This window comes from Tinamus guttatus, unplaced genomic scaffold (assembly GCF_059628265.1).
Source record: "Tinamus guttatus ecotype Peru unplaced genomic scaffold, ASM5962826v1 Tinamus_guttatus_pri_ptg000012l, whole genome shotgun sequence".
NCBI lineage: Eukaryota > Metazoa > Chordata > Aves > Tinamiformes > Tinamidae > Tinamus > Tinamus guttatus.
In genome coordinates this window covers 348,157-361,839 of record NW_028288546.1, presented here as the reverse complement: position 1 = coordinate 361,839, position 13,683 = coordinate 348,157, and the positions used below count along the sequence as shown (strand labels likewise).

Here is a 13,683-nt window from a genome sequence, read left to right as displayed (position 1 = left end):
ATCTATCATGCAAATATAGACAAATGGATTTAATACAGTCTCCAGTCCAGCCCACAAACAAATGGATTTTATACAGTCTCCAGTCTAGCCCACAGTGCTAGGTTGGACCATGTACCAAAACCCCTTCATGAAGGAGTTTTTAACAACTAAATCTTGGAGAGTTTTGGAAATCATCCTCTCTCAAGATTTTAAGAAGAATCAAAATACAATAGCAAAGAAATAATTTTAATTTACTGTTGATATGTGTGCTATAACTTACCTCTATGAAAAGAGAGAAAGCAAATTTAAAATTATTGTAGAATATTATATTTACCCTTTTGAAAACTGCTAAGGTGTGAACACATATCATAGGAATTTTATCAGAGGTTTACAATTCTAACAAAGACAAAAGATTTTGTTTTCTATCTCTGCTTTCATGCATCACCTTGCGCATGCCATGGTACTCTATAGCTCTCTCTCCCTACCAGTAAAATTAAACTCAATCTGTCCTTTTACTTCCTTACAGGTGTATTAATGCTAGGTGCCTAATTAGCTCAATGCTGTAAGTAAATGCGCTAACATGCCTGTGTCAAATATGTAGTTTCAGGTAGAAAAATATTTGCTAAAGCAAGAGCGACATATAAATATGATTTTGACGCTCCTGCTTTCATAAATATTTACATTAAAAAGTTCAGAAGCCTGGAGAAATGAATTTGAAGAAATGAAATGATTTTTTTAAAAATATATGGTAATAATGGTCTCTCATGCATTCTTACAATCAAAAAAAAAAAAAAAAAAAAAGCTTTGTATCATTGCTTTTTAGTACACAGACCAGGTTTCTAATCTTTGCAGTGAGCAGTCTAAATGACCACATTTTTTTGCCCTAGAGCATCTAGGGAGCAAGGAAACATGTCATGCAAACTTACTACTCTCAAAGTAATTTAAGTCATGTAAAAATCAAAAACCATTAAGAAAGCTAACTTTAACAGCTAATAAAAAGAGCTTTTTGTTTAGTTTGTTTAGTTGGTTGGTTGTTTTCTAGCAAATTAGTACTGACTAAAAGAACTGTCAGTTCTCAGAAGAAGTGCTCATTTGCCTCACAAATGGCAAAGAAAAAAAAATCAGAAAAGGTATCTTGCCAGTTTACATTGATATCAATCTAACTATGAGCAGTGATAGTAACAGAATAGAAATCTTAACATTCAAGCCCAGAGTCTGCACACTTTACTCTGCCTGTGCCAAGCAAGAGTATAAAGAACGCAGCCTAGTTAACTAGTTAAAGCCTAGCCTAGTTAAAAGGCCTTGATGTTTGTGCTGACTTAATGGCAGAGTACATCAGGACTTCTCCCAGCTTGCTTTGGCCTGAGATTTTTTTGACTAGTTTTAATAACTTTGTAGAAGTCTAGTGTCTATTGCCCGACCTGTCTGAGCTTGGGGAGTGTTAGGCTCTGAGAATGACTTACAGTAATGTGAGGTAGTGACTGCATAAAATGCACCAGGCATTTATATTTACAGAGGCATGGGGAGGCTATTGCACAGCTTTCAGGTTTTTGCTAAGACTATGGTGAGAAGGAAGCAGGCTATGTTAAGAAAACATATGAAACTACAATACTGAGAAGGAGGATCCCCCACACTGCAAACATCTCCCTCTTCCTCAGAAGCCCTCAGGATACTTGGTTCCTTGTAACTCCCCTCCCAAGAGGGATGCTGTAAAGGTGAGCACAAGATTGGAGAAAATGGGTGGATTTGGGATGGTTACTCTTGAACAGCAATTTTCATTGTTACAACTGAGATTTCCTTGTAGTCAGAACTTGTACAATTAGACTGCTAAATATCTTTCATAATAACAGTAACCTCTTTGCTCCATACACACTGTCTTCCTTTTTGCCCATAATAACTTTATGTGTATAATGACATTACATGATGTAATAAGTATTTTACTTTCCAACTAAAACAAAATCTGAAGTTCTACATATCAAAAGCAAATTACATTTCTATGTACTTCCCAGCCCTTGCTTTCCCTGTGCCCCATGGCCTCCTGGGCTGGACCTGCGCCAGCTTCCCCAGGTCCTGCTCCCTTGGGTGGACAATCAGATCTGGTGGCCAGGACCCGGCCTCTGGTCTCCAGCACTGAGAAACCCCTGGCCCTTGTGGCGCCCTGGCCATGACAGGCGCTTGGTGAGAATAATGCCATGTTTACAAACAAAGCAAAATGTTACATTTAACAGGAAGTAAGCAACTCTCTCCTATGAAGCTCATCTTTAAAACAAATAAATGTTACTTATAAAGCAATACAGCACTGAACTATTTATAAAACAATTTCTACCACGTTGTATTTTTCTTTTTATTTAAAATGCCAGGATCCACTAAAGATAACTTTTTTTCCCCAAAATACTCCTTAAGAAAGGTCAAATCCTAAGTGAGATGAAAACAGTCCTCTAGGAAGGAAAAAGGAAGAAGGTTCTTTCAGTACATAAACTGATTCAAACTGACTTACACTTTAAAGGGAAAGGCTTTTTTCAAGAACACTAAGGGCTGCCAGCAGCAAGTAGGCAGTGAGGGGGCTCTGGAGTGGACATCCGGCACAGATCCGAGGAGCCCGGGCTCAGGAAAGGCTTCCCCGGAGAGACCTCCAGGGATCCATTTCCCAATGAATTCAAGCAAAGTGAAATGTGCATGAGTTACAATTAACTCGTTGCTAAGATAGTTACACATAAAGTGTTTTAATGATCATTTCAGGCAATTTTGCAGCACATTACAATCTTAGGAATGGAAAGATTACCTTTAAATAGCCAAAGTGGTTACTATTATCCAAGCTAGCTCATTTAGCTCAAGTATCTTTCCTCAGCAAGGTATTAGGTTATATAGACACAGACCCTGCACAAAGAGGTGTATTGTCTAGTATATTGGTGTATCCAAAGATGCGAAAATTCAATTTTCCTAAGAAGTAGCACATGGTTTTTGGATACTCCTTAAAATATGAAGATGACAGAACTTCAAAAGGTCCAATTTTGAGAATACTGATTGCACAACATATCCAGCAGTTTCATTACCTTTTTCTTTTTCCATTCAAAAATGAAAATTCAGAATTTTTCAAATAAATGGGCAATTTCCTATAGTCAAGCACCAAACATGATTTTCTGGCTTCCTGTCTTGTGAGAGCCTGCTTTTGGCAACTTCTTTCTCTCTACATAGAAGAACTAACTAGACTAGAAGGTAGATTCACAACACTGGAATACAGAGAATTCAGGTTTCAAACAAGAGATCGAAAAAAATAAAAACAACAATAGACATGAGGTTTAGTATTAGGTTATGTTACTTGGATTTAAAAAAATATTGTCCCAAAGAACCAGGAGATTGAACAGTGGAAATTAGTGGAAACTCTCTACCTCTGACATTGATATTAATATGGGATACTGACACATATTTTAGGATGTTTTTCAAGTAACAGGGGGACACCAGCTAGACATCTCCACAGCAAGTTTTACACTTTCTCCTGTACAAACTAATTCACACAGTGTTATTCTGAAAATGATTTATTTAAGTTTATCTTGACAGAAACTAATTTGTAATAAATAGGTCTTTCCTGGACAGTAGGGTGCTTGACTAGATTGTTTGGGGTTTTTCGGGGAGAGTCAAGCATTTAATCACAAATCTTTCTAGTGTCAGCAATCCAATTATGAAAGATATCAGAATCCTTCTGAATGGGTCTTGAAAAATCCTGAAATGCTTGTTCTTTAAATTGAAGTTCTACCTGATGATCATGGGATATTATGTTCTCCATCTCTCCCATTTGGTTCTGATTATTTCCTCTTAGAACTTGGCTATTTTATGCATGGACAACAGTTTTGCCATTACTGCTAGTTATTTTACTAAAAATAAACAACACTGTAATCATCTTTATATAGGTAACAGCTTCTGACAGATAACACACAGTTCCCAGAGTAATTCTTTCATGTGCAGGAAGTAGTTACAGGATATTAGTGATTGAGAATTTTCAGCAAATATAAGTGAATACATTCTCTCGGGAAGTAAACACACCACATTAATTCTAACATAGCAATAGAAAGAGAAACACTTGCCTCTGTACAAAGACCTCAGTGTGTCCATGGGATACTTAAATGTTAATTAGGCCCTCAAAACAGACATTGTGTTAACTTCTCTAACAGGTAAAAGGGTGAATTCCTTCCAGGTTGATTTATATTAATCAGACTGATTAATTAACCAGGTTCATTAATTAATATCCATTGGGGTCTTTGGGAAGTTGAATGATTCTTATCTTAAATTTGCTGTAAGTGTCAAAACAATGTCTTCAAAAGAATTCAGAAACAACTAAAAGTTTATTTATTTCTTATCATAATTGTCTGACTGTTTCTGTACTTTTATTCAAAAAAAAAGAAAATTTCAAGAAAACATATGTAGGTGAAGGGGGTGGGGAAGTACTAAAATATTGTTATTTCAGATATTACATGACAAAAATGATAAAAAGAATAGCTTAGCTTTTTTGGCTTTCTTTGAATTTGAGATTATATATATGGGACACTGGGTCAGACCAAAGATCTATGTAAACCCACTATCCTATGTCATAGTTTGGTCAAAAGTGTGTATCTATCTAAGCAAAAATATAAGGACTAAATAAGTGATGTTTCCCTTGCCTCCAATAATTTACAGGGTAAATTGCAGGCCAAATTTCCAGGGAACTAAATCAGACATAGTTTATGTGTGCAAAAACTCTCAATGCACTTCTCTACATTAATTTGCCATTTGACTATGGATGTGAAAAAATACCTCTTTTGTTTGTTTTAAACCTGTCTTCTCAATAGTCCACAGTTCTTAAAAGAACAAAATAGTCATCACTGCCCCTGCCATTCATAACTTTCCAGTCTGTATTATATCTCTCCTCTTTTCTCAGCCACATCATTCATTTTTTCCAGGCTGCAGAGTCCTAGATTATTCAGTCACTTTTTCAAACATAACTAAATCCATCTCTTTGACTATCTTTTCTGCCCTTCTCTGAACTTCACTCTAGCTGCTTCTCCACTTAACTAGGCCAAAATATTTGAGCTTTCTAATCGCTGGAACTGCAAATGCCTAAGACTGTGATTTGTGCTAATTTCATTTTAGGAAAAGGTAAAATTAAATGTTAATACTTGATTTAGAAAATTCAGCCAAAAAGGATTTTGTTGGCATCTCTAAAACTAAAAACAAAAAAGTTAAATTTTATAAGATGCTGCAAATGAACCTTACTATACAGAGTGCTACTCTACTGCTGTTCTGGCAATGTTCAAACAGCCTTTGAAATAGAGATGGTATGTCCAAGGTGATTCTCTGAGTAATATAATCATATTTTGTTCAAAATTAAAATGTTTGAAAGCACCTAAAGCATTAGAAGATTATATATTAGCACGGTCTATCACGCTTTCAAATTTACCTTTAATTATGCTGCTTTTTAAAAAAAGTAACATACTTATCTGGAGCAGAAAACTGAATTAAAAATTTAGAAATTGATCTTTCTGGATCTATATACAGTTAACTATGAAAAGGACGTAATCTTCAACTAATTAATATTCAAAAGTTGTTTTATTAAAACCTCTAATTAGGAGAATTAAAAATATATATATTTCGAAATGAGAAGGTCAACAAAGTGTGGCTATTTTTCTCGTTTCTGTTTTGACTATACCAAAATCAATGTCATTCTGTGTACTTTCATTCTGCAAATGTATAGGTGTGAATGAAAAACCTACCAGGAGTGCAAAGGTGGAAACACCTCTGCTCAGAAAGTGTATGTCAGCATAAGATAAAGCAGAGCTAACAGACACATGAGTATGAAAATCTGCTAAATACATTTACTTGTCTGACAATTTATGTAATTTAAGCATAAGTTTTTGTGATGCCTGGAAGCAAAACGTGACCTGCTGAAAAGCTCTGACAATTTTCTTTCGTGCTATGAGGACAGTGTTCTCTTTTTTTTTTTCCCTCCTCTACTGCAAAAACAGCTAGCTGTTTGGATTGCATTTGGCAAGAAGAATCACTTCAGGGTCTGAACAGAGTGACAAACTTACAATGCTAAGAACTAAAAATCTGTCATAAATGTCCCTCTAAAATTATGAGTGCAATTAGCAAGTTCTCTGCACTGCCCTGAGCAGAGGCCCTCACAACTTTGACAGCTCTGACAAAAGCAACGGAGCACCGTAACTTCTCCCAGGACTCTAAAGACCTACGCTGTGAAAAAAGTCATCCTTGTGAGTCATCACTTTAGCTGACATTCAATCTGATAGTAAGATACCTACATCTGTGTGTCTATAGTCGTGTTCAGTGTCTAAACTCCCATTCTAGTCAACGGCAATCTAGTCAGTGTGGTCCGGGTAACGTAACTCCTCCCAAAGTATACACACTGGGCAAGACAAAAACTACCTAATCACTGTTAATTACCATCTTCAGTCCTTTTCCCTGCCTTCCAGTTCCTGTTCCAGAGAGCATGGATTTTTTCCCTTAAATTCTGATTCGCCAAGGGTACATGGACACCCCCTGTGCTGCAGAGTCCTCACACTAGCCTTGCCTGCTGGCCCCCTGAATTTGCTCCCCTGATTACAGGAGGATTCAGTTGCCCACACATACTTTCATTTAGTGAAATTTTGAACCTTTGTAGCACCTTGCTTTGACTTCATCTGCCAGAAGAGCCTGTGCTTATCTGCCAGGGATATCTTGGATACCCTGAGTCCTCTGTCAGTGCACATAAATTCATGGGTAGCTGAACAGAGCCCCACAGCTCCGCTGACTGTGATGGATGTTTAGATATTTCATAAACCTGTAATTCGGAGACATCTACATTTTGGTGACTTAACCTGCAGCCTAAGATTTTGTTGCCATCTCTGTGTCTTACAGCACAAGTACCGTATATTATTATTGGAAAAAAAAATGTAATATTAGAGATTTTGAGATACGTAACTAATGACAAATGCTATTTAAATTGTTAGATGTTCTGAAACAAGTGACAGAGACCATTTTTCCCTTCTGGTAACTCTAGCCATGATGCTCTGAGGCAGACTAGTATTCCTTATTTTTGAGTAAAAAATTCTTTATCAGACTGCCAAACACTTCAAATTATCTTACAAAGAATAAATATATAATTCTGATTCCCATAAATCATCTCTGAATGAAGGTATATTTTCATTCCTATATAAAATGACAGAAAGAAAAAAGAAAATAACAATGGAGAATCACATAATAAATGCAGTGAAAAAGGAAAACTGTTTGTTCTCAGTTTTCTCCATATTGCTGAACATGTCAAAAGTGCTGGCTTTCACCTCACTTCAGCTCCACATAGTTGGCTGCTAAATATTAAGCAGAGTAACCATTTGCATGCCTTTCACACAGGAGAATGACAACTATATTTTATCCTGTCATTTTATCCTGTCTGAAAAGCTTGTGGTTATATTTCATGCTTTCGTCTGTTTTTTTCCTATGAGCAAAAATTCTTAATGGAAGACAGATGAGATGATTGTACACTCACTAGACATATTGGTACTATTTTATACATAACTTAAGCACTATTTTCTACGTGGTTTAAACAGTGTAACAACTGAATTAAAATACGCAGCGAAAGGGGGAAAGAAGAAATGTATTCCACAGGTTAAGCAGATAGCAAGTATAGGGCAACCAGTGAAACCATCTAGCGCCTATAAAGTTGATGCTGGATCTCAAAAAATATCTAGGATTCCTAAAATAATGTTTAGCATATAATTCTTATCCAAAAGTCCCTTCAGAGTCCAAGTACACTTGATATAACTAAAGAATATTGAGGGCTGGGTACTCCTCTAGTCTACCTTGAAGACTGGGAGTTGTGAAGCTGACAATGCTTTTTGTCTGCCTAGCCAATGCTTACAGACTGATGCATAAGTGATAAGATGTAAAGAGTAGCCAAAAGAACACAGCAAGCACAAGGAAGTTTTACAGCAGTATTGAAAGGATAGAGTAAAAAAGCTGAGCTGATTTCAGAGCAAGTACAACCGGCAAGAATCATTGTAGCAGTAGCTTCAGGAAGATCAAAGAGACTTTCGGCCCTATTGCAATCAGCAATTTATTAGAGCAAAACGAATTAGACAGAAAACAATAAAGACATAAAACATCAACACAAAGCACTCTCAGTGAATAAAAATAAGTGCTAAAACACAGGTGATCAGAGCAGCAAGAATAAGAGTTTCTTCATTGTAACATTACAAACTGGTTATGTGAAGGAGGGAAATTATTTTGAATCTCTTCTAATTGAGTATACCCCTTTGATTAGTTATTTACCATCTACTTTTGAGTATTGTATAATTCAATATCTTTTATAAATCAAAATGCCTAGTAAAAGAAATTAATGCATATAACCTGCATGACATTGCATTTATGTGAATCTGGCAATTTCCCATATTTCCATGTACTTCAGTGAATTTCATTTGTTTTGTAAAAGCCAATTTAAATGCTTTCATAGGTGTTTGTAAGACCGAAGCCTCGAATGGTAAATTAGGCAAAGTACGATGAATAAGAAAAATAAAAGGTTGTTCAGGAAAGATTATGTAATTTCCCTGTTTTTTATATGTGAAGCTTGACTTAAAGATTTTGCATTGCAGCAGTATTATTCCCCCTTCCATATGAGCAACCTGGCCATACTAGCATTAGAGCTAAGCTACGTGAGGTTACCTTGTGAAAAAAGATCAAGAAACAATTTGCATATATTTAAGACAGCAGAAGGAAATAAGATTAGTCCCTTTCACATCTTGCCTAGCAGTGAATACAGAGCTTCTTTTCGTTTAAATGAATCAACTGGAAAAGCTTTGCAGATATGACCATGTTAAAAAGCTTGGTTGTGCAAAAGAACACAGCAAGCCAAGGGAGCAACTAGGGTAAAGCAGTGCCAGGTGAGGCTCTTCATGGAATAAGACAATTGTGCCTTGATGTTGAGTGCCTTGATGTTCAGGATTTGGAATCTGGATGTTCCCAAACAGGCAACAGTGGAAGGAAGTTAAAGTATGTGAAGTGGTGAGAAATTACTACTCTAGTTGCAGCGGTAAGACATAGGAAAGATTAAGCGAGTGTCAAGGTGAGAAGGAAGGCAGATGTTATGGTACTATATAGCTTAATTAAGCAGGGGAAAGAGTGAGTTTTTACCATGCAGTTATTATGGCATTATAAAAAGGATGCAGTGATGATACAGGGTATTGAAAGGATTAACAGATACTGCCTCAGAAGTGATGCAGAAATAAACTCCTGAGAAGAAAACTTGCCACCTCTATCTGTATTCCTTGTCTCTCTAGAACATTTGTTTTGATCTGTTTATAATTATCAGCTTTTCTGACAACTCATGTCAGAACACAAATGAAATTAAAATTCTATTACGCCTCAAATAAACTGAAAATGAGATTTACACAGAGATTTAAAGTTTACTTACTAAAAGTTTCTACTTACTAAAAAACTGCATGTGTTACACTTATTAAAAAAGCAATATTTTCTGTACTATTTTTCTTTATATTTTTTGTGTTTTTTTTTCTAAACCTATAAGGCTTTTAATATAAAGTTTATTTTATCACACTCTCTTTTGTGATACTACTGACCCAAAAATCACCTACGCTCTTACCTGACATTAAATTTTTCCAGTTTCTAGTATCAGTTGATTGTAACAATCATGTCTGCTTGATATGCACATTCAGTGATTTTACACACTGAAATTATTTACTGTCTTTATATATCAATTTTTCTCAAACAGTTGTAAAAGGGTCTTTGTTTTAAGTAGAGCAGACTATTGCAGCATTTCAGAATTTAGCATATGGGATACTTTAATATCCTTTTGATGGTGTACCATTAAAAATTTAATGAGCAAAACAAAATAACAAAATGAACTTCAGAGTGTAGAAGAAAATGCCACAATATAATTTCTATAAAGCCAGGTGCATGATCTGTTTGGTAAAGAGAAATACTGCACATTCCAAGTGCACATACCAATGTGTTTAATATGACTTGCAAAAAACAAAATTTGAAACTAAACCAAAGTCTCTTCTTTTTCATCGCCTAGTGCCTGACACTTCCAGCAAGAATACGAGTCTGTGTCCTGTTTCCCCTTTCTGTATAGTTCAAAAATTAACTTCTCAACAGCTTATATTACTTCACATAAGTCACAAAAATAATTACTCCATCATTCCTCAATTGCTGAGTAGGATGATCTACCAGGCAAGTTCTTACTTCATGTCTTTCAACAGTCTATTTTTTTTTCAGTACAGAGTTTAGTTTATGATATGGCTTATGTTCTTTGGTACGACAGGAGCTATAGAAAATGAGTCATTGTCTTTTGTAAAACAGTTACAAAAGCCCTACAGCTACAGTAGAATGGCTCCTTTTACCTAAGTTCTCCCAGAAAAAAACATTCTAGGACATCCATGACCTCAGGAAGTCTGATATATGAATATATGCACTTACTGAAATAGCAATCAAATTCTACTTTGTTCTTGTATGGAATATCTCAGCTGAGGTAATTACGAAGAGTCATAAAAAGTTTACTGTTGTAAAAGATCAGGGTTACATAATAAAAATATGCCCTATTCTTCTGCTAATTGTAGTTTTTAGCACATTAACTAATTACTTTTAACATATTGAGGACCAGATCCTGCAAACATTTATGTACAGTAGCTCCAAACTTTATTCCTTGTAGAGAAATATAAAAGAAATACCTTAACTTTGCATTGTTAGGTATACTGTGAAAAAATTATGCCATCAGAAAAATGGAAAATTGCAACCACAGAAAGGGTTACTCTTCCCTGAAGACTTACTGGTACATTGTAGATACTGAGAAGCATTATTTACATTAATGCTTGTGAAAAAGCATTAGTATTACCAAATACTAATGAAGCACAATTTTCATTAGCATTTCATCATTTTAATGATCTTGTTAGAAACAGTGAGATTCCCAAGTTAATGCTTTCACACTTATGCAAAATTATGCTTGTTCATGAAAACAGTGGATAAGAATCTTGAGGAGGTTAATTAAACCCTTAATAAGCCAATGCATTCAGAAACAGGTAACAAGAGATAATAGTCATAAAACTACCCTAGTAAACAGAAACTTACTCACTGTTTTACAAATCTGACTTATACAACCATAGAGGCAAATAAATATTTAATTATAAAAACATTGTTTCTCCAGCTGTTACACATTATCTTTCAGAATATTAGGATCTTTTAAAACCTAAGTAGTTCCACAGTGCACGCTTGAAGTAGGTATCTCCTGTAACTGAATTCAACTATAATTATATACACTACATAATACCTATAGTCTAACATACTACACTGACATAAGTTGAATTTATTATTTGTGAAAATATGAGCTACCTTTTTTTTAAGAACATTTTGTTGGTATAAAATGATCCTTGCTGTTCCTCTACAGCTTAAATAATTATTTTTCTTAAAAACAAAATGAAAAAAAAAATCTTTAAATGTACCTTGGTAGTGAGCACTAAATCCACGGTATCGGTGGTTGCTGTCTGTTACAAAATGAAGTCTGAGCCAGTTTTTGTTGCTGATAACTGGAGGAGGTATGTTCATTCCAGAGAGCCTGAATTGAGACAATCAAATACAAAATATTAATAAAATACTTAAATTGATCAGGGCTGAAGATCAGTAGAATGTTAGAAAGACTTGATAGAGATTCTTTAAGGATTTTTTTAACACACATTAATTGACATATTTATGCATAATTCATGAAAAAAAAAGGAAAGGGGCTTCTTATGCATCCACGAATAGTATAGTATGCCAAGTATGAATAGACAGTCTGGTCCACTCTGCAAGACCAAGTGATCAGAAAACAAACCAATGCTTATGCAGAAACCACATTATTTGTCAGTCATGGCGATTCTATGACACAGCCACAAAGGCTAAAAAGCCTTTGCGTCCGTCTAACTCAGAGCACAGGTTAGGCAGAGCACTGCTCTGACCCCCAGGGAAAGGATCACACCCTGTGATTCTTATGTTCAAGGTGTGGAGTAGGAGAACTTAAGTTATGCAGAACCTAAAACAACAAAATAGCCTCCTATTTTTCAAGAGCAATTATTTTCCTAAACCCAAGAGTCAACAAATGAAATACGACTTCTTCCACTTTAATGAATATTTGCTATTAAAGGAATATGAAGGAAGGGCTTTTTTGTGTGTGTTTTGTTTTGTTTTAATGTCAAGATATTTCTCCAATTACAGTAACTTTTTTTCTTGAATTGCTCATTAAAAGACTGAGCATTTTTATATTTATTATTAATAGATACGATGCTATAGTTGAAAAATAAAAGTGTAAGTAACCTTTTGATAAACAGTGCTTCTATCAAGTCAATTAAGCAAGAAAATATTTCACACTAAGAACAGGAGTAGACACATCTTCAGCATATCTATCTAGATGGTATGAAAGTCAGTACATCTATCTAGATCCTTCTATTTATTTCTAAAGAGCCTTCTTCCAGTAATTAGAGTGAAATTCTAGCCAACAAGTACACAGTTACAGATTTAGACATGATGTATTCCTCTTCTACTTGGAGAAAGAAAAAGCCTACAATGAAACAGATCATAAAATTATTCAGACATACCACAATAAATAGATTGTTTTAATAATTTCTTGGTTTTACCAAAGACTAATCTTAGAAGTGACTTTGCAAAGTACAATATCGTTACCAATATTGATACTTCCATTTTATAAACAGAGAAACTAATCAGCAAAAAGAGAAAGCAAGGTGCCCTAAATCATCTAGCAGGCAAGTAACTGAAGAAAACTGAAAGAGAAGACTGCAAGTTTGTAGCTCCAGCTTTTAAACTAAATTCAAATCAATCTTACCTAGAAAAATAGCTGCAGATAATCTTTCAGAAGGCACAGTTCCCACCCTCTCTCATATTAAATTAGGAACTTAGAAAGATATCTCAACATAATTTCTTTAAACAATTGAGTTTCTTCTAATAAAAACTTTTCAAACGAAACACTGCATTTTTTTCACCCTTTCTCTAGAAACAATAATAGAGGAATGTATTGACTAGACAGGGAAGTGGCCTCCTCCAAATCCACGTTCTTTGCCTTGCTAATATCAGTGCGTACCCTTTCCAAAACACACTACCCAGGAGTTATTTAATGACTTAATGATTCAAGGTTTAAAATCATATTGTGATAGTAATAGATAAGATTAGTAATAGACAGCTAGATAAAATACAATAATGAAAAATAATAGTGAATTCAAAAAAATAATCACAAGTGCCTGAACCCCCCCCTCCCTTTTTTTTTTCCTCTGGTTCTCATAAAGGACCTGGATCTAAATTTTGAGCTCAGTTCTTGCTTGAAGGTAATTAGAACTAAGTTTCAGCTCCACTGGTGAAAATGAATGCTTTTTGGATACAAATCCCTAGATTCAATTTCTGCTTATGGTGATCTATTCAGGAAAATTGCATGCGTCATTTGGTGGGAGACCATTCTCCAACTATGGTCATATTATTTTCATCTAAATCATTCTTCTCTTGGAAATGCAATAGCCTCTTTCTTACTAAATGCCTTCCTAGATTCCTCAAAGGGGATCTTCTCCTGTTTACCTCGATGACTTGACATAAATCCAGGAGCAAGCTTCTGAACAAACTCCCCTTCCCAATTTCTAGAATTCCTGAGCAGGCTTGGGAGTGGGGAAGTGGGAGCGACGAAAGGGATGTGGT

General features: G+C 35.2%; 1 protein-coding gene across 3 annotated transcripts in view; it reads right to left on the bottom strand.

Moving 5' to 3' along the window:
- CSMD3 (CUB and Sushi multiple domains 3) overlaps nt 1-13,683 on the bottom strand; it is a 574,767-nt gene that overhangs the window by 354,640 nt on the left and 206,444 nt on the right. For all 3 annotated transcript variants that reach the window (XM_088523156.1, XM_088523167.1, XM_088523178.1), the window contains exon 6: nt 11,454-11,566. In XM_088523156.1, the coding sequence (XP_088379282.1) occupies nt 11,454-11,566 (113 nt within the window). The remainder of the gene's footprint in view (nt 1-11,453; nt 11,567-13,683) is intronic.